General features: G+C 42.6%; 1 protein-coding gene across 1 annotated transcript in view; it reads right to left on the reverse strand.

Annotated features, from left to right (window-relative positions):
• Positions 1–14845, reverse strand: part of LOC105488231 (mannose receptor C-type 1) — a 98152-nt gene extending 83307 nt beyond the window's left edge. The window contains exons 1-2 of the mRNA XM_011752104.3: positions 14562–14845; positions 404–805 (exon numbers count right to left, since the gene is read on the reverse strand). Of these exons, the coding sequence (XP_011750406.2) occupies positions 404–805; positions 14562–14622 (463 nt within the window). The 5' untranslated portion in view covers positions 14623–14845. The remainder of the gene's footprint in view (positions 1–403; positions 806–14561) is intronic.
• Positions 14846–20622: the final 5777 nt, after the last annotated feature.

Here is a 20622-nt window from a genome sequence, read left to right on the forward strand (position 1 = left end):
TCCAGGGATAACTGAAATCAAAGGAAAAGAAATATTTGGCAAAAATTCATTTATCACTACAACTTTATAATGTTAACCAGGAGGCTTTGGGTCAAAGACTACAAGGAAAAAGATTTTCTGAAAAATGTAGCCCATAGTTAAAAGAATAAAACCTCAGAGAAAGTTAAAAGAATGCTTTCCCATTAATTAAAAATAGCTGAAGTATCATTCGGGACTTTTTACCACATTTATTCACCATCATGTCTTCAAAAGAGTTCTACAGAATAGTTGAAAACACAAAGATGCTGATCAATTGATATTTCTAGTACACACCAAACAAGAACATGATTATTTTCTTGAATTAGGTTCCAACTAAAAAGATGAGAAAATTTTGACACGAAGGTAAACATTCTAAGCATCTTACCTTCATAACCTCTAGAGCATAGATTGTCTGTGGTTCCATAGATCTTCCACCTGCTCCATAAACCCGATCCCTTGTAGAGCATAACATTCTTTTCCTGTCTATTGCCATAGTTAAAAAACAAGTCTTCTCCTTTAATCCCCAAAAGTGTGTCATTTTTGCACTCCCATTTCTGAAATTCACTTTTTGAGTCACAGGCATAGAGAGTGATAGCAACCCAGTCAGTTTTTGATGGCACTCCCAGGCATAATTTAAATGCAACACTCATAATCTGAGATTCGGACACCCATCGGAATTTCTGTGATTCAGCATCCTGGTTGCAAGCCGCGGTTTGGACGGCACTGGGACTTACTGCTTCCACACAGCGCTTGTGATCTTCATTATAGATTAAAAATTGCCTGGTGTCTGTTTAAAAAGAAAGAAGCAGGAAAAGAAGAAGAAAGCAAGCATGGGTAAGTGGATTCGTGTAACAAGGACAATATTTTAGGTCGAAAGTTTCCAACTCTTCCATTTCCCTAAAGTCTTAAGATTGCAGGAAAAGAGGTACTGATGATTATACCTGGGGCCAGCTCTCTTTAAGGATCCCTGAAGCTGGAGGCAGAACCTGGACTGAGGACCTGCCAAGGTGCCAGCACTCAGCTGGATGTCCTCAAAATGTCCTAGTTCACTATGAAGAGTCTCCTGAAAAGGCCCACCTTACATGCCCAAGGATTGTCCAGGAATGGAACACACAAGGGAGATAACAGAAAGGAATAATATCAATGGGGAAAAGAAAATTTAGGTAAAATGAATACAATAAACTGTAAAATTAAATGCATGTCTGTCCTAGAAAAGATGTGTGTTTGCTTGTTGTTTTTAAAGGACAAGGTCTCGCTCTGTTGCTCAGGCTGGAGTTCAGTGGTGCAATCATGGCTCACTGTAGCTTCCAACTTCTGGGCTCAAGTGATCCTCCTGCCTCAACCTCCCAAGTAGCTGGGACTACAGGCTCACACCACCATAATCAACTGATTTTTTAATTTTTGTAGAGATGGAGTCTCACTGTGTTGCCCAGGCTGGTCTCCAACTCCTGGCTTCAAGCAGTCCTCCGACTTCAGCCTCTCAAAGTGCTAGGATTACAAGTGGGATCTACCTCGTCCGGACTAGAATAGGATTTTGAAGTATTACACATCTCAACACATTTTGGTATTCTTTGTTAATAATTTAATAGTGAAGTTTGCAATAAAGGACAAATAAACGTAAATTTTATATCATTGGAGATAATATTTTTACGAGAATAACTTTAAAAATAACATTTTGTATATTCATAATTTGGAACTGGTGATTTAAGTAAATATGTAACGATGGCTTATACTTAACAGCACATAGCTGCTAACTGGCAGAACGGAACTTCCTCTTGCAAAAGAGGAAAAAAGGATCTGGTAAGCATTTTTTTTTCCTTTAATTAAATCAAAATTGAATTCATGTAAAGGTTTCTCTTTTTTCTTTATTGTTAAGGAATATAGAAATGAAAGTAACTGAGTGCTTTACTTTTGTGACATAAACATCCAGAAATTAAACACATCTTGTGACATTTTCCTAAATTCCATGTACTCACCTTGTTCTTTCAAAATGAGCTGGTAGTAGTGCAGATGTTTGAGGTTCTGACTAAATGAGCTCATTATTTTTAATTAAATAACTCCAGCAAAACTAAAAGAAGTTAGAACCACACCACTAGCAGAGTCCTTCAGTGTTTCCAGAGCATTTTTGCAAGGCGTATTCTGTTTCCTGTTCCGAACGCCGCAGGGAAGTTAGCACCCCTTACACTCTGAGATCAGTGCTAGACCCATAAACTTAACGCTTATAATAAATTCTTGCCTCAAAAGATTTTCTCCTGACACGCTTCTCTATATGCTCTTGTCCACACTAGTTCCAGACCTCCTACCTCTATCCTACCTTGAAATGATCATCTTTAAAAAAAAAAAAAAGAAACCTTTATAGCAACACCCAGTCTGGTGCTTGATCAAATATCTGGGTGCCAAGACCCAGCCGTGTTGACACATAAAATTAACTACTGCAGTGTATTTTTGGGTACAGTCGATAGACTTCACTATTGTTTTAGAATGCAAAAACAAGCTTTTAGCTTATGGATCTTGGGGGATGGTGGTGCCAAGAATGAGAGAAGTCTGGATGTTACACATTAAATGCTGTCTTACTTAGAGTGAGTAAGACCTACTCTCACTGCCTCTATGCTACCTGGGTTCCTAGTTCTCTGCAACTTCAAACCTCTGCCTGGGCTCCTCTGCTGGGTTACTCATTCATGCTGTTTTGATTTCTTGGAATCGGAACTCAATAAAGCCTGGATCCAGACACCTGCCTCTGCTGGCTTCTCTGCAGTTGACATCTGCCCACTGAACATGCAATACCTGTCCCAGTCTCCTTCCATCTAGCTGAGCTTCCTTCCACACCTGATCTCATTTTGTAACTGCTCGTGACCTAGTGGAGCAAAATGAGTAATTTTTTACCTTGGCAATAAAATGAGAATGTTGATAATATAGGGCTTTGCTCACCATGAAACACAGGAAATAGGAAAATGAAAATGGTTCTTTAAAAAACAGTGACTATGATCATTTACTTTATGCAAAGGTAAATTATCTTGTCAAATCTCAAAATGTAACAAACTCTGAAACTTTTGCCATAGATATCTGCAAACTCCACTATACTAGCCTCTAAATTTAATGTAATTTGTTTGTGTTATTCCACCTACTGTTTTGTTTTTTTTTTAACCTGGACTTATCTTCCACTTTTCAGATAGCTTTGCTTAGTAATACCTCATTGTTAATAATAGTAAATATATCTTCCACCTTATACTTTGGCCATTTTCATTGCATTTTCAAACAACAGTCTTGTTAACTGGTCAAATTCAGTCAATTAACCAGTTGGTAACCAGTCTTTGAAGAGAAGACATTCAAAAATCTTTATGCATGAATAGTGTTCCCTCTTCAGATGTTTTTACACTTATTTGACTTTTGTATGTTTAATTTTTATCTGCAGTCCATCTTAATTTCACTCTAAGACAGACAGCATTTAATGAGTAACATCCAAACTTCTCTTTCTCATTCTTGGCACCACCATCCCCTGAGATCTGTAAGCTAAAAACCTAGGAGTCTGCCTGGATTTTTAGCTTGTTTTTGCATTCTAAGACAATAGTGAAATCTACTAGCTCTACCCAAAAATACACTGCGGTGGTTAATTGTATTTGTGTCAACATGGCTGGGTCTTGGCACCCAGATATTTGATCAAGCAGCAGACTGGATGTTGCTATAAAGGTATTATTTAGAGCCGAGATGATCATTTCAATCAGCCAACTTTAAGTAAAGCAGCTCACCCTCCTCAGTGTGGGTGGACCTCATCAAATCAGGTGAGGGTCTTAAGAGAAAACAAACTGAGGAAAAAGAAGAAGGGGAAATTCCCCAAAGAACCTTGGCAAAGAACAAATTATGCCTCTAGACTGCTTTATTTCTGTTTTTGTTTGTTCATTTGTTTTTGAGACAGGATCTTGCTCTGTCACCCAAGCTAGAGTGCAGTAGTGCAATCACAGCTCACTGCAGCCTTAAATTCCTGGGCTCAAGCGATCCTCCCACTTCAGCCTCCCGAGTAGCTGGGACTACAGACCTGTGCCACCACACCTAGTTAATATTTTTTATTTTTACTGGAGACAGTGGTGTCACTTTGTTATCTAGGTTGGTCTTGAACTCCTGGGCACAAGTGATCCTCCTGACTCAACCTCCCAAAGTGCTGAGATTACAGGCCACCTCGCCCAGCTCTAGACTGCTTCAGTCTCAAACTGCAATATCAACTTTCTCCTGAGTTTCCCGCATACTCCTCCACCCCTGCAGGTTTTGGACTTGCCAGCTTCCGCAATTGTGTGAACCAATTCCTTAAATAATTCTCTCTCTCCCCCTCTCTCCACCTTCTTTTCTTCCCTTTCTGTGTGTACACACACACACACACACACACACACACACACACCTCTGACTAATACACATACCTTAATTCATTCTCTTTGCTCCAACTCCATTTCCATCACCCCAGGCCAAGCCACCATGGTCTGGCTCTAGTCTTCCTCTCTTAAAAATGGAATCATCAAAAAAGATAATACCTGATCACCCAGTTTTTTGGGAGGAGCGGGTCTGACTTGTCACCTAATGCCAAATTGCAAAACCTACCTAATATAATAGGTGGCCTTCACTGAGCTACCTAAGAGAGTGAGATTTCTTTCTGTTTTTCCCATCTCTCTCTCTCTTTTTTTTTTTTTTGAGATGGAGTCTCGCACTGTCGCCCAGGCTGGAGTGCAGTGACGCGATCTCAGCTCACTGCAAGCTCTGCCTCCCGGGTTCACGCCATTCTCCTGCCTCAGCCTCCTGAGTAGCTGGGACTACAGGCGCCCACCACCACGCCCGGGTAATTTTTTTGTATTCTTAGTAGAGATGGGGTTTCACCATGTTAGCCAGGATGGTCTCGATCTCCTGACCTCGTGATCCACCCACCTCGGCCTCCCAAATTGCTGGGATTACAGGCATGCACCTGGCTTCCCATCTCTTTTGCAGATTGCCTGTGATGCACACCACATTCTGGTTGAATGCTCACTCAATAATAAAATTCTTTTCTTTCTCATCTACCTTTATAGAGAGGTTTTCTGGGTGGGAAGGAGATTAGGTTTCTAACTACAAGTCCTCAACAACTTAAACCCTGTAAAAGGGAACCACTGTACCCAGGAAAAATACATCCAGCCCCTATATCATTGTTTATTAGAAAGGGCACAGTGACCCATCTGCCCTCACCACCAACTACACCACCTTTCAGCTCCTCAAACCCTCCAGGCTCACTTCCACACTGGTGACTTCATGTTTTGAGTTCCCTCTTCTTGGGATGCTCACTAAGACCATAGCTTAAGTGTCAACTTTTCTTTTCTTTCTTTGAGACAGACCCTTGCTCTGTCACCCACGCTGGAGTACAGTGGCGCCATCTTGGCTCACTGCAACCTCAGCCTCCTGATTTCAAACGATTCTCCTGCCTCAGCCCTCCGAGTAGCTGGGATTACAGGTGCATGTCACCACATCCAGCTAATTTCTGTATTTTTAGTAGAGGTGGGGTTTCACCATGTTGGCCAGGCTAGTCTCGAACTCCTGACCTCAAGTGATCCGCCCACCTTGGCCTTCCAAAGTGTTGGGATTACTGGCGTAAGCCACTGCGCCTGGCCAAGTGTCAACATCTTAGAAGGCTGATCATCCTAACTCATTCTATTCTTTTATTTACCATACAATATCCATAACCATCTTAAAATAAATTCTTCAATTTGTTTACTAATGTTCTGTCCGTGGCACAAATTAGATGGGTCAGAAAACGAATGCCCTGTAGGAGGAGGCCTTCATCAGAGGCCAAGGAGAACTGCTGAAGGCTCCAAATCTCTTGCACCTTGGGTGGGATGAGTCCGAGGCACCCAATCGCCCAGTCCCCTACTGGAATATAAATTTCACAACAAGGGTGACTTCAGCTTTCTGATTTAGTGCCGCAGTCTCTCTTTGGGGAGCATAAATAATCTCTCAACAAATAATTAGTTGAATGAATGAAAGAATATTTATTAAAGCGGAAGCATCTTGACTAGTAATCCAGATAAATTATTTATCTAATGATAGATTAATGATTACAGGTGTATTGAATATTCGTTTTTCCCCTGAAAGCTTATTTTTACTGAAGAGCAATTTAGAAATGTGTATACTTACGAAAAGAGTACTTGGAAATGAAAAGGTTCTATTTCAATACACACTTATCTATTCTTGTTTCCTTTATTTATCTTTTGCCATTAGGAAGCAGTGTAAGTTTGATATTGCCTTTGCCAGACAATACAAGGAAATGTAAAATTATTGCTCTATGGTGATACATTCATCGTGCATTATTCTTCTCCCCAAATAACCAGCATGTCATTTTGCTTTTATCATCATCTCTGCAACACGTCTGACTTAAAATGTCATACTTCTTCCTCTGAAGGCGTATTCAAGACGTTGGCCAAAAGGCAGCTTGTGGCATTTTTACCAATATTAACCACACTAACATTTATATACATCCTATTTTTGTCCATGCTGATTCTGTTTTTGTAATAGAAATAAGGCAAAGATGAATGGATGGGCACAATGGTTGCTGTTTTCATTTCTCTGCAATCTCATTTGTAGGATCTAATATGTGAGTTTCTTTTTTTAATACTTACATATCAGAAATTTATTTCCAGAATTGCAGTGATTCTCCCACCATCCTAACTTGATCTTACTAATCTCATATTTATTTTTCAACAAATATTTGACAAACATCGACCACATGCTACATGCTATGCTAATGACAAACAAAAGAGATAAGTTTCCTGCCACACTGAGTACACTCTCTGCTGTGGTTAACTCAAGGGCAAAAATATCAAGGGTCAAAATACATTTAGTGAAGAAGCGATAAGTTTCAACCCAATGTCTCAGGTTAAAAATGATTAAAGACTAAACATCCAGTAACATAGGTGTGGATTTCTTTTTTTTTTTTTTTTTTTTTTTTGAGACAGAGTCTTGCTCTGTTGCCCAGGCTGGAGTGCAGTGGCGTGACCTCGGCCCACTGCAACCTCCGCCTCCCAGGTTCAAGCAATTCTTATGCCTCAACCTCCTGAGTAGCTGGGACTACAGGCATGTGCCCCCACACCCGGCTAATTTTTGTATTTCTAGTAGAGGTGGGGTTTCACCATGTTAGCCAGGCTGGTCTCAAACTCCTAATCTCAAGTGATCCACCTGCCTCGGCCTCCCAAAGTGCTGGGATTACAGGCGTGAGCCACCGCGCCTGGCCTGGATTTCTTTTAAGCATTTTAAAAATTATTCCACAACATAGAGCAAGTCCTTAAATTTCCAAGCCTGCTAGCAAAGAAAATTAGCTTATTAAAGGTGATTGTTCAGGGAGATAAGTATGATATGCTACATTTTCTTATACATTTTTAGATTTTCCTATCAGTAAATAAAATGCTAACATTAAAACGCAAAAGAAAGTAACTTCTGGAAGACAGAGAAGCCAGATAAGAGGAAAAGCAGCAAGTAGCTGTAGCAGATGCCACCAGATTTATACTATTTCTCCTTGGCCTTCACTGATTAGGTGCACGCAGGCCCCACTCCCAAATGCCAGCACCATGTCTTTTGGCCTGGGGGCTTTTTCTGGTTATCAGAACCCTCTAGGCTCAAACATGGCACAAATTAGATGGGTCAGAAAATGAATGCCCTGTAGGAGGAGGCCTTCATCAGATGCCAAGGAGAACTACTGAAGGTTCTAAATCTCTTATACCTTGGACGGGATGAGTCCGAGGCACCCATTCACCCAGAGCTCCTACGCTCCATCACCCACAGCAGTCACTGGGTGTCCACACACCTTCCCTTTCTGTCTCACTTCCCCATTCCCCTGCCAGTGTTTCCTGGGCTCACTTCCCAAATAAACTAACTTGCCCTCAAACCAAAGTGCAACTGTCTGAGGACAGCTTCTTGGGGAGCCCAAACTAAGAAATATGCTCACCAGCCTCAGTTAAATAAATGTACCTATGTTTTCCCCAAAGAACCCAAATTAAGTGAAAAACAAATATTTACCCTGCACCTAGTACATTCAAGAAGCTATGCCAGGTGCTGGGGGCTGATGGGAGGGTGTTAGTCAGAGTCTTAGGCTTAGAAATGTTGAACAGGAGGCCAAGGCAGGTGGATCACCTGAGGTCAGGAGTTCGAGATCAGCCTGGAGAATGTGGCGGAACCCCGTCTCTACTAAAAATACAAAAATTAGCCGATGTGGTGGCGCATGCCTGTAATTCCAGCTATGGGAGGCTAAGGCAGGAGAATCTCTTGAACCCACAAGGCGGAGGTTGCAGTGAGCCAAGATCGTGCCACTGCATTCCAGCCTGGGCGACAGAGTGAGACACGTCTCAAAGAAAAAAAAAAAGAAAAGAAAAGAAATGTTGAACAAAAGAAAAAAAATGGAGAGTTACTTCATTTGTCACTTTGATCATTCAGACCCAAAATATTCAGGGAAACTACTGATTTAGGTCATTGCAATTGGTCTTTTGGAAAAGTACAGAATATGAACCCAGTATGGGTCTGAACACAAGGACAAAACAGAGGCCAAGAAACTCTTCCAACTTCCCTCCTACTACCTTAAAGATATGAATATCTACACCTTCCTGGGGCCATTCACTCCCACGTCAGTAGAAGAGGCTTCCTTCCTCCTGCCCACCGCTCTACCTGTGTCCTGGATCCTGAATCTCCTACCTCTCCACAGCTAGTTTCTCCTCTCACTCCTATTTCTTCAGTCTGAATGCCAGCCTCCCCAGATCCCCCTTAAGATAAATAAATAAAACCCTTTACTAGGTAAGAAGCTGACACTACACTGCTCTTTCTTCTTCCATGCATAGCACCACTGATTAATTAGTTCACCGTAGGTATGTATCAAGCTAATCTGATCATGACATAATCAGAGCTCTAGGGTTTGGCTCCCAGGTAACAGACTCCACTGCTCGCTGGCTGTGTGACCTTGGCCAAGTTCAACATTACTCTGTGCTTCCACTTCCCCATCTGTAAAATAAAGGGGGAAATAGCAGGACCTCCTCATCGTCGTGAGAATGAAATTAGATCATCTAAATAAAGGGCTTAGAAGAGTCCCTGACACAGGAATTGCTTAATACATGTTCATTATTATTATTGTTAACTTGGCAAACTCAATCGTACAGTGTGAAATGTTTCAGAATAGGATGAAATGAAAGAGCAGAGAACTGTTGCAGCAGTCTAGAAAGAGGGACCGGCCCGGCGTAGGGGTTCACGCCTGTAATCCCAGCATTTTGGGAGGGCAAGGCAGGAGGGATCAACTGAGGTCAGGAGTTTGAGATCAGCCTGGCCAGCATGTACTAAAAATACAAAAATCAGCCAGGCATGATGGCGCACGCCTGTAATCCCAGCTACTCGGGAGACTGAGGCAGAAGAATCACTTGAACCCGGGAAGCGGAGGTTGCAGTGAGCCAAGATGGCGCCACTGCACTCCAGCCTGGGTGACAGAGTGAGACTCTGTCTCAAAAAAAAAAAGAGGGACGGAACGACAGAGAACACGGAACCACGGGGTTTCCAGCCTCAGGGGGCTAGGGGCGTGGCTAGGAGGGTTATGTTCTTTGGGGCTGATAGACTTGCAATCAAATCCTGGTTCCACCATTTTTTAGCTGTGTTGCCTTAGTGCTATTAGCCGTTCTAGCCTCTACTTCCTCGTCTGTAAAATGGGGATAATAATGCTGTCTGGTAAAGCTACCGTGAACTTCTAAATGAGATCATTTATGTAAAGCATCCAGCATATCATTTGTATATAATACACACTTGATAAATATTAATTCCCTCCTTTCCCCCTCTTGAAGTGAAAAGTCTAGAAAAATTGATACAGATAAAGGGATCAAAATCCTTCTTTTAACATAGTGTTATTTGAACCACATTATATCCTTCGTGATCAACACACTCCAGGTAGTAAATATCTCCTTCTTAGCCTCAGAGTCTGAAGATCATAATGAAGAGTTAGCTCTGTTCCTTACTGACTACCTGACTTCTGCAAGCCACTGAATCTTCAGAGCTTCAGCTTTCTTACCTAGGGAAGAGTACACAGTGACATCTTCCCATCCGCTTTATGGAAGCTATGGGCCCCTGAAGTCTAAGTTTCTACCACAATTATTCACGTGCAATATTTGTAGATTAAACCAAAAGTTGCATAACTGTCAAAACCTAAGGTTGAGCACGGTGGCTCATGCCTGTAATCCCAGCACTTTGGGAGGACAAGGTGAGCAAATCACTTGAGCCTAGGAGTTTGAGACCAGCCTGGACAACATGGCAAAACCCCATCTCTACAAAAAAACGCAAAAATTAGCCAGGCACGGTGGCATGCACCTGTGGTGCCAGCTACTTAGGAGACTGAGGTGGGAGAATCACTTGAGTCCAGCAGGTCAAGGCTGCAGTGAGCCATGATCATGCCACTGTACGCCAGCCTGGGTGACAGAGTAAGAGCCTGTCTAAAAAAAAAAAAAAAAAAAAAAAAGCATATATATATGTGTGTGTGTGTGTGTGTATGTGTGTGTGTGTGTATATATATGTGTGTGTGTGTGTGTATGTGTGTGTGTATATGTATATATTCCAAAGCATAAAAGTTAGCTCAGCCTTCTAGATACAAACACTGAGAAAGATGGAGACCACATTTAAAAAGGAGAAAGGCGCTTGTATTTTTCTCCCACTTAATTCAGTTTTGTGAAAAAATACATTGGAATCAAAGTTTTCAAGAGTGATTGCGAAAAACCACTACTGTGATAATTACATAATAATTATCTTTCTTAGCATTTCATTGAGGGAAATGAAATAGAGGAGTATCAGGATTATACCATTAGTGTGATGTCAATGTCAGAACCAGTTGGATCCCTTCCAGTCAAATGCGAGCTCCACAAATGGCAACAGGAATAACCTAATTTGCCCTTACCTGATCTAACAGCGCAGCAAGAAATCTAAGGGGAGGTGGAAAAGTACAAGCTGTTGAGCAAAGTCCTGGATCTGTGTCTCCCTGCTAAACAGTCACCTTCTGGACATTTTACCTCCCTGAGCCTGGTGCTTCATCGATAAAATGATGTCAAAATGCATTACCTCCAACTTCCTTCTTGCTTTAATGCTCCATGATTCTAAGGCTTCTCTGTCCACCAAGTCTCTCATTTTCATTTTTTGAAGATGTTCTAGTCTTTTCGTGATACTGCCTGACCCACTGTTTGAGTGCCTTCCCAGAGCTTAGAAAGCCTCCATGTTGCCCAGGGACTGATGGCAGCAGCTAGTAAGAGCCTACTGTTGGCCGGGCACGGTGGCTCATGCCTGTAATCTCAGCACTTTGGAAAGCCAAGGTGGGCAGATCATGAGGTCAGGAGTGCAAGACCAGCCTGGCCAACTTGGTGAAACCCTGTCTCTACTAAAAATACAAAAAAATAGCCAGGCGTGGTGGTGGGTGCCTGTAATCCCAGCTATTCGGAAGGCTGAGGCAGCCGAGTTGCTTGAACCCAGGAGGCAGAGGTTGCAGTGAGCCAAGATCACACCATTGCACTCCAGGCTGGGTGACAGAGAGAGACTCCATCTCAAAACAAACAAACAAACAAACAAACAAAAGAGCCTATTGTTGGCATCTCTTCCCAACTCTGTCCCCACTGGCATCAAGTCAGTAGTTTGCAATCAACCATGGTGGGAATATTTACAGCATGGACATCAGTAAACAGCATAAATCAAATCAGTGCTTCCTTTCTTTTCCTTCTTGGAACCAGTAGTTACAGTAGTTAAGTTTGCCAATACACCACTACCCGTGAGCCAAACCCTCCCATTTCCAAGTTAAACTCCTTTGCTGTGTTCTCACCTCTGTGTCCCACCAGCTCTCATGGTACATCTACCGTGATTATAACCCAACTGAGCTCAAAACCTTGCTGCTGAGTGATAAAAAGATAGCATGGCAAGAACAACAGTAGGAAAGGTGAGCGTCTAGCCCTGATAACCTCTAGCCTCCTGTACCCCTCCAGATAGAACCAGCCCATCCGTTGGCAGCAGCCCACAGAGACTTATGGTGCTAATGCTGTGGGATGCTCTCCTGAAGGTGGAAGGAAGGATTGTGGATTGAAAAGAAATAAACTGATTGTAAGTAGGGAGACCTTCCCATGGGTTTTCCTGGTGGGCAGAAGTCAGGGGAGAGGTCTTGAGACTTCACATAGCTTTAACCTGCTGCTAAGTAAGCAGGTGCTCTGCCTTTACACAAATTCCTCCAATCACATGCTTCTGGGGCCAAGAAAAGATAAAATAAAAGTTACAGGCTGGGTGTAGTGGCTCACATCTATCATCCTGCACTATGGGAGGCCAAAGTGGGAGGATCGCCAGAGCCCAGAAGTTTGAGATCGGACTGAGCAAGTTAGTGAGACCCTGTCTCTACTAGAGTCCCAGCTACTGCGGAGTTGGGAGCGGGCCAAGGCGGGAGGATTGCATGAGCCCAGATGTCAAGGCTGCAGTGAGCCGTGATCGCACCACCGCACTCCAGCCTGGGAGACAGAGTGAAACCCGTCTCAAAAAACAAAACAACACAAATTACAGGCTTTCAAGTAACGGGCTCCCTTGAATCTTTTGTTTGTTTATTCTCCAAGTAAACAGATCTTCAGCATCCCCCCTCTCTCCCCAATATCTGTGCCTATGAAAAGGAAGACATTAGTCAGAAGAGGGCATCCTGCTGTCAGGAAGAGGGAAACACTCCTGAGCAAACCCAGAAACGCTATCGCTCAGAAGCATTATCGAGTCAGTTTAAAGAAAATTAGGCACTGTGTCTGTGCTGCCCAATATGATAGCCAGCCACCTCGTGTGACCACTGTACACATAAAATGACACTACTGTGAATTGAGACGTGCTATAAGTATACAATACTCACCAGATTGTGAAGAGTTAGTTTTAAGAAATGAATGGGAAAATATCCCAAATCAATTAAATGTTGAGTGGTAATATTTCTGAGTTACTGGGTGGAATAAAATACATTAATAAAATCAGGGCCGGGCGCTGTGGCTCACGCCTATAATCCCAGCCCTTTGGGAGGCCGAGGAGGGCAGATCATTTGAGGTCAGGAGTTTGAGGCCAGTCTGGCCAACATGGCGAAATGTCATCTCTACTAAAAATACAAAAATCAGCTGGGTATGGTGGTCTGCGCCTGTAATCCCAGCTACTTGAGAGGCTGAGGCATGAGAATCGCTTGAACCCGGGAGGTGGAGGTTGCAGTGAGCCAAGATCATGCCACTGCACTCCAGCCTGGGCAACAAAATGAGAGTCTATCTCAAAAATAAAAATAAAATTAATTTCATCTATCGTTTCTATTTGGTCTTTTTTTGTACTTCTTTTCTGCCACTGATTTTAATAGCTAACACTTACAAGGCGTTTACTATGGGTCACACTCTGTTCTAAACATTTAACATATTGTTACTCATTGAATCGTCACAAGAACTGATGGGAGCAGGTAAAAGTATTCTTTCCATTTTATAGACATGGAAACTAACGCACAAAGAAATAAAGTAGCCTGCCCAAGGTCGCCAAGCTAGTGAGTGAGAGAGACAGGGTGTAAACCATACCGCCTTCACTTGTGTTTTTATAATCACTGCTACTCAATACTTATTATGATTTAAACTTTGTGGTACTAAAATACTCTCTTCCTAGGAAACTTCCTACCCACCTTCACATCAGTGCATAGAGTAGATTATAGGCACAAACCATTCTCTGCAAGTGTTTGTTGATATCACAGAAATAAAGGGGGATTGGAAACCAAAAAATCAAATTTGAAATCTCTTCTATATCATCTCCAAATAGAACCAGGAATGAAAATCCCCCAAGGCCCTCCCATCCTGAAGTTTAAGCAATTGAGTCTAGAGACTGGCAAATGTATTTGAGAATTTGAAAAACTCTGGAGCTGTTCCTAATGAGTAATCTCTAATCTCCAGAAAAATAAGAAAAACAGGAATCGATGTGCTTATGCGGCAGTTTGAACAGTCTAGAATACAGATAAGGATGAACTTTCTAACAATCAAGTGTACGAATGATTCTGGCAGAAAAAAAAAATGAGCATGGAAATTGCTTAGAATCCCTTTTGGGGGGATGATCTGAGTTGATATCCTTGGACCTAAGACGCGGGGAGATATCAGGGCTGCCCCCCTTCCAGCCAGAGACACTCAGAAGGTGTTTGTTGGCAGTGAGAGAGAAATAGTGTGAACTGAAAACCAGAAAGAGTAAACCACAGAGCAGGAAATTTCTGCACGAAGAAAACAGGGAAGGAACAATGAGCGATGAGAGAAGTCAGGAGGAGACTGAAGGTCTGTAGGACTCCAGACTGGGCAGCAACCGAGACCTGAGACGCATCCTCCTCCCTCCTCCAGCTCCAGGCCTTCCATGCCTGGCCAGGTGAAGGCAGCAGGCTTAGCTGTGGACTGCGTGGTGCAGGGGAACCCCGTTTCCTCCTCACAAAGGTGTTGGAAGGAACCCGTTCACAGTAACCCACAAAACGAGGGTGTGGTTCCGGCCCCGCAAGTCAGAAAGCCCCTGCCTCAGAGCGGACTTACCCAGCAGCAGAACAGCACCCGGAATCACAGAGGCAAAAACCAGGAGCAGCGGTAGCCTCATGGCCCAGGGGTTATCCTTTCCTTCTCCTGATGGAGAGGAGGGCGGGACAAAGACGCAAACAGCGGGCCCCCCGACTGCCTCTCCACCTAATCCAAGTTCCCAGAGCTGCCCAGCTGAAAAGAACTAGAGAGGAAGCCCTCCCTTTTAAAGGGCTCCTGAATTTAGGGAAAGCCTCCACTAAGGAGACATCCTGTCACATGAGGGTGGCTGGAAAACAGGAATTCAGAGTCGCAACTTTGCTTCGTAAGCTAACTTCTGAGAAAAGCAGACGCAGAGGAAGGGGAGAAAGGGACACGTGTGGGAGAGGAGTGGCGGGGTGGGGAGGAGAGAGGGCGATGGTGATGGTGAGGAGTCAGGAAGGAGAGAAGTGAAACAGCTGGGAGCTCCCGGCCTGCTCAGATGGGGCTGGGTGGAGATGAAGCTGCAGGCCATTACCTGTGCCGGAAGACAGAGCTTCCCCTGGGAGGCAGCCGGAGTCAGGGGTCCCTCAGCAGACAAACTCCACTCTGAAGTGACAGCCCCACGGGCCCTGGAAAGGACAGTTTTACGCTGGAAACAGTTCAGAGTTGAAGCTCATCCCCCTGTCTCCACATTCAGTGCTTAGAGCTTTTCTTTTTTTCTTGGAAAGTTTCAAGAGAAAGTTCCATGGAGCTTCATTTCCTCCAGGCAGAAGAAAAGTGAAAGGGAGGCTATGCATAAAAGGGAATGTCAGTTAGGCCAGGAAGGAGAAAGTTCTAGAAACCTTTTGCTAGAAAGTTCTCTAGAAAGTCAGAAAAAACAGTGGCAAAGGATTTGCAGTAAAGCCTTGCTGCCCAGCCTCAACCATCGCGGTCCTCTTCAAGTTTAAGAGGCTCCCCTTGCTAGAAAAAGAAAAGCTGGCCCGGCACAATGGCTCATGCCTGCAATCCCAGCAGTTTGGGAGGCCGAGGCAGGCAGATCACCTCAGGTCAGGAGGTTGAGACCAGCCTGGTCAACATGGCAAAAACCTGTCTCTACGAAAAATACAAAAGTTAGCCTGGCGTGGTCGTGCACACCTGTAATCCCAGCTAGTCAGGAGGCTGAGGCAAGAGAATCGTTAGAACCTAGGAAGCGGAGGTTACAGTGAACCAAGATCGCACCACTACACTCCAGGCTGGGCAATAGGCAGGAAATTCCATCTCAAAAAAAAAAAGAAAGACAGAAAGGAAAAGGAAAAGAAAAGAAAAAGAAAATCTGGTTGTTTGGTCAAACGGTATATCTTTATTTAAAGGCAAGTGGAATTCTTAGAATAAAAAATGTTTCTACATCTTTCATTAACCCTCCAAACATCTACGTTGTCATTTTTCAAAAGTAAAACATGAATTTAGAACATTTTAAAGCAGAAACTGACGATTAGCTGGCCAAACCATTACTAGAGTGTGGAATATGTTAGTAATTCAAAAAGAAGCTACTGGAAACATTGTAATTTTTAAATTTTTTTAAATGAATAGTTTTATCTTCAAACGGAAAGCCTCCACATTCAATGTCTTTGTGATAAAGTTGAAAAGTTTCCATCCTAATAAAAATGTGATATAGTTCTCTTACTGATTGTTTTTAACATGTAAATTTGAGATTATTCTGACCAGAGGGAAAAAGATAGTGAAAATGTAGGACAGAGAACCAATGTTTCTTTGTCACTAAGCCTGTACGTGACTGAAAAAAAAAAAAAGAAAAAAAAATGGTGGTTATAGAACAAAACAGAGAAAACAAAAATGTTTCTTTCTAAGACATTGTTTCACTGACTTATTTAAAAAAATAGTTTAAATGGGTCATTTGTGGCTTTCAAATATAAATAAATCATATACAAAAAGTTACTGCCTAATTTAGATTTATATGAATTTCAGAAGGAAATACAATTTAATTGAATCATGTATATAATCACATTCAGGGTTTATTTTTTGAGACAGAGTCTCGCTCTGTCACCCAGGCTGGAGTGCAGTGGTGCAATCTGGGCTCCCTGCAACCTCCACCTCCCAGGTTCAAGCGATTCTCCTGCCTCTGCCTCCCAAGTAGCTGGGATTACAAGCATGTGCCATGATGCCTGGCTATTTTTTCCATTTTTAGTATAGACGGGGCTTCACCATGTTGGCCAGGCTGGTCTCAAATCCCTGACCTCAGCTGATCCACCCGCCTCGGCCTCTGAACGTGCTGGGATTACAGATGTGAGTCGCCATACCTGGTCCAGGGTTTGTTTTTGAATTATATAAGTGTGTATATCACATTAGTAAAATTAAAAATTAAGATCGGTACTACAATCTGTGAAGTTTAAACAAAATGCAGTCAAGCACCCCACAAAGAATTTACCCCATGACCTTGACCTCGTTGAAACAAAGATTTATCAGGCTACAAGAGGCCACCAGGGCAAAAAAGAAATCCGAATCTTGGGGAAGGGGTGTCACAGAAGATGGTGGTGTAGGAAGCTCCAGGAATTCATCCCTCCATCTAAGCAGCCATCAAACGGGCAGAAACTAAACTGAAGCAACTGAAGATGCTCCTTTACTCATGATCGAATTAGGCCCTGATAAACTCATTGGGATGTGAAATATGGTAAGTCACAAATGCACTTAATACACCTGACCTACCAAACATCACAGCTTAGCGTAGCCTACCTTAAACGTGCCGAGAACACTTACGTTAGTTTCCATTTGGACACAACTGATATGGACAGGAGACAGAGAAGTGCTAGGTAGAGAAAGGCGGGATCCCTGGCGAGGGCTCCACCCTCAGACCTGGGCCCACAGACCTAAGTGAGAACAGGCACTTCTGTTTTCATGCCCAAATGTTACATTTCCAAGACCACTCTGGCTCGCCACACCCTGCATCCTGTGCCCATAAAAACCTGAGACCTTAGCGGGCACAGACACAAGCGCTGAACATTGAGAGGAGTGAAGGAACAGAGCAGTGGAGAGCAGTGGGGTGGCACAGCAGAGAAAGAGAGAAGAAGGACATCTGGACGCCAAGGGGAGTTTGGCCAGGGATGGTTGGAGAACAGTCCGGCTGCTGGGCGGCCTGGCTCCAGGGGAAGACCACCTTCCCACTCCATTCCCCCATTTCAGCTCCCCATCCATCTCGCTGAGAGCCACCTCCACCACTCAATAAAACCTTGCACTCAACCCTCCAGCCAACATGTGATCTGATTCTCCCAGGACACTGGGCAAGAACTCAGGCTGTCACACTACCTCTCTGTCCTTGTGATAAGGCTCTCTGTCCTTGTGATAAGGGTCTATTGAGCTGACTAACACAAGCTGTCTGCAGATGGTATAGCTGAAAGAGCACACTGTAACACACGCCCACTTGGGCTTCAGGAGTCCTAGATGCTGCCATGGGGCCGGAGCCCAAAAGCACTCCCCACAGCTTCTGCACCTGCCCATCTGCATGCTGCATGCTCCCCCTAGGGGTTTGAGCAGCAGGGCACCGAAGGAGCAAGCCTCATTCCTGTCGCACGCCCTGCGAGGGTCATAAGGGAACTCTTCTATTTCAAAATCATCTAACTCAAAGCCTATTTTATAATACAGTGTTGAGTATCTCATGTCATTTATTGGATATGGTACTAAAAGTGAGAAGCAGAATGAGTGTATGGGTATTCGAAATACAATTTCTACTGAATGCATTTCTATTTTCACATCATCATAAAGTGTCTAACCATCCTAAGTCAAGGACCATCTGTATTTTGGAACTAGTCTAGTCAAAAACTTGGAGCGTCCAAGGGAGAACTTGATAAAGAGGCTGGTACATTTCAGTGAATTTCAGCCTCTCCCTGTGGTTATGGCTGTGTCAGGCAGCTGTGAGGGGAAGCAGCCCACACGCCCAGTGCAGCTTGGTGAGGCCAGGCCGGGCAACAAGAATTTAACCCTCCAAATGTCAGGGCTGTGTGTTCTGATTGGTGCTTTTATTTGCTTTTATCACTTCTCTTCAACCTAGTACTCAAAGTTCTAGTAAGAGCATGTAGGAAAGAAAAAAATAAATAAAAGCATCCAAATTAAAAAGGAAGAAGTGAAATTATCTCTGTACACAGATGGCCTGATTCTAAATATAGGAAGTCCTAAAGCTTACACACACATGCGCACGCACACCACTCACACACAAATACACACCACACACACATACACATCACACACACACACACCACACACACACCACACACACACATACACCACACACGCACATACACACCACACACACAAACACAAACTGTAGAGCTAATACATTTAACAAAGTTGTAGGACACAAAATCAAAACACAAAAATCAGTTGAATTTTGATACACTTGTAATGAACAATGTGAAAATAAAATTTTCTTAATTTACAATAGGATCAAAAAGAATAAAATACTCAGGAATAAATTTAACTACATAGCCAAAGACTTGTCCACTGAAAACTACAAATGGTTGCTGAAAGAAAAAGACCTAAATAAATGAAAAGATACCCTGTATTCATGAAATGGAACACTTAATATTGTTAAGATGTCAATATAATCTATAGATTCATGCAATCCCTATCAAAATCCCAACGATTTTTTTTGCAGAAATGAAAAACCCCATCCTAAAGTTCATATGGAATTTCATGGGAGTCTGCACAGCCAAAACAATTTTGAAAAAGAATGAAGTTGAAGGAGTCACACTTCCCGATTTCAAATCATACTACAAAAAACAGTAATCTAAACAGTGTGGTACTGGCATAAGGATAGCCATATAGGCCAATGGAATAGAATAGAGAGGCCAGAAATAAACCTATGTGGGCAGTTGATTTCCAACAAGGTGCCAAAAGCATTCAATGAGGAAAGAACAGCATTTGTGCTGGGAAAACTGGCCATCCAAAGGCAAGAGAACGAAATTGGACTGTTACCTTACACCAAATACAAAAATTAACCCAAAGTGGATCAAATGCCTAAACATAAGAGCTAAAAACTATAAAAGTCTTAGAAGAAAGCGTCAGGAAAGAAAATCTTCACAACATTGGATTTGACAATGATTTCCTGGACTGGATACCAAAAGCAAAGCAACAAAAAAGTAGATAAATAGGCCTTTATCACAATTAAAAACTGTGTCCATCAAAGAACACTATCTAGAAAGTGAAAAGACAGCACAAAATAGAAAATATCTGTAAATCACATATCTGATTAAGGAATGAATATCCAGAATATATTAACAACTACAACTCAATAACCACAACAAAACCAAATACAATATGGTCAGTAGACCTGAATAGACATTTCTCCAAAGAAGATATACAAGTGGCCAATAAGCTAAGTACATGTAAAGACGCTCAACATCGTTAGTCATTAGGGAAATGTAAATCAAAACTACGATGAGATATAATTTCACACTCAAAAGAATTATTATTTAAAAAGAAAAAAAACAGAAAATAACAAGTGATGGTCAGAATATGAGAAATTGGAACCCTCGGATTGCTGGTGGGAATGTAAACTGGTGTAGCCATTGTGGAAAACAACTTGGAAATGCCTCACAAAGTACACATATAATTATCATATGATCCATCAATTCTACTTCTAGGTATATACCCAGAAGAACTGAAATTAGGGACTCAAACAGATATTTGTACAACAATGTTCAAAGAAGTATTACTTAGGATAGCCCAAAAGTAGAAGCAACTCAGGTGTCTGTTAGCAGATAAACAAATATGGTATGCACATACCGTGGGATATTATACAGCTGTAAAAAGGAATCCTGATACCTGCTATATGTACAGCCTTTCAACATTTTGCTAAGTGAAATAAGCCAAACATAAAAGGACAAATATTATGTGATTCCACTTACGTGAGGTACATAGAATAGGTAAATTCAGAGAGATAGGAAGAAGAGAGTTTACTAAGGGGTGGGAGGTGGAGGATGGAGGAGAAGGGAGAGTTATTGTTTAATGGGCACAGAGCCCACTGGATGTTGGATGATGAAAAGTTCTGGAAATACAGAGTGGTGATAGTTAAACAACATGGTGAATATATTTAAAGCCATTGAATAGTACA

Source organism: Macaca nemestrina, chromosome 9 (assembly GCF_043159975.1).
Source record: "Macaca nemestrina isolate mMacNem1 chromosome 9, mMacNem.hap1, whole genome shotgun sequence".
Taxonomy (NCBI): domain Eukaryota; kingdom Metazoa; phylum Chordata; class Mammalia; order Primates; family Cercopithecidae; genus Macaca; species Macaca nemestrina.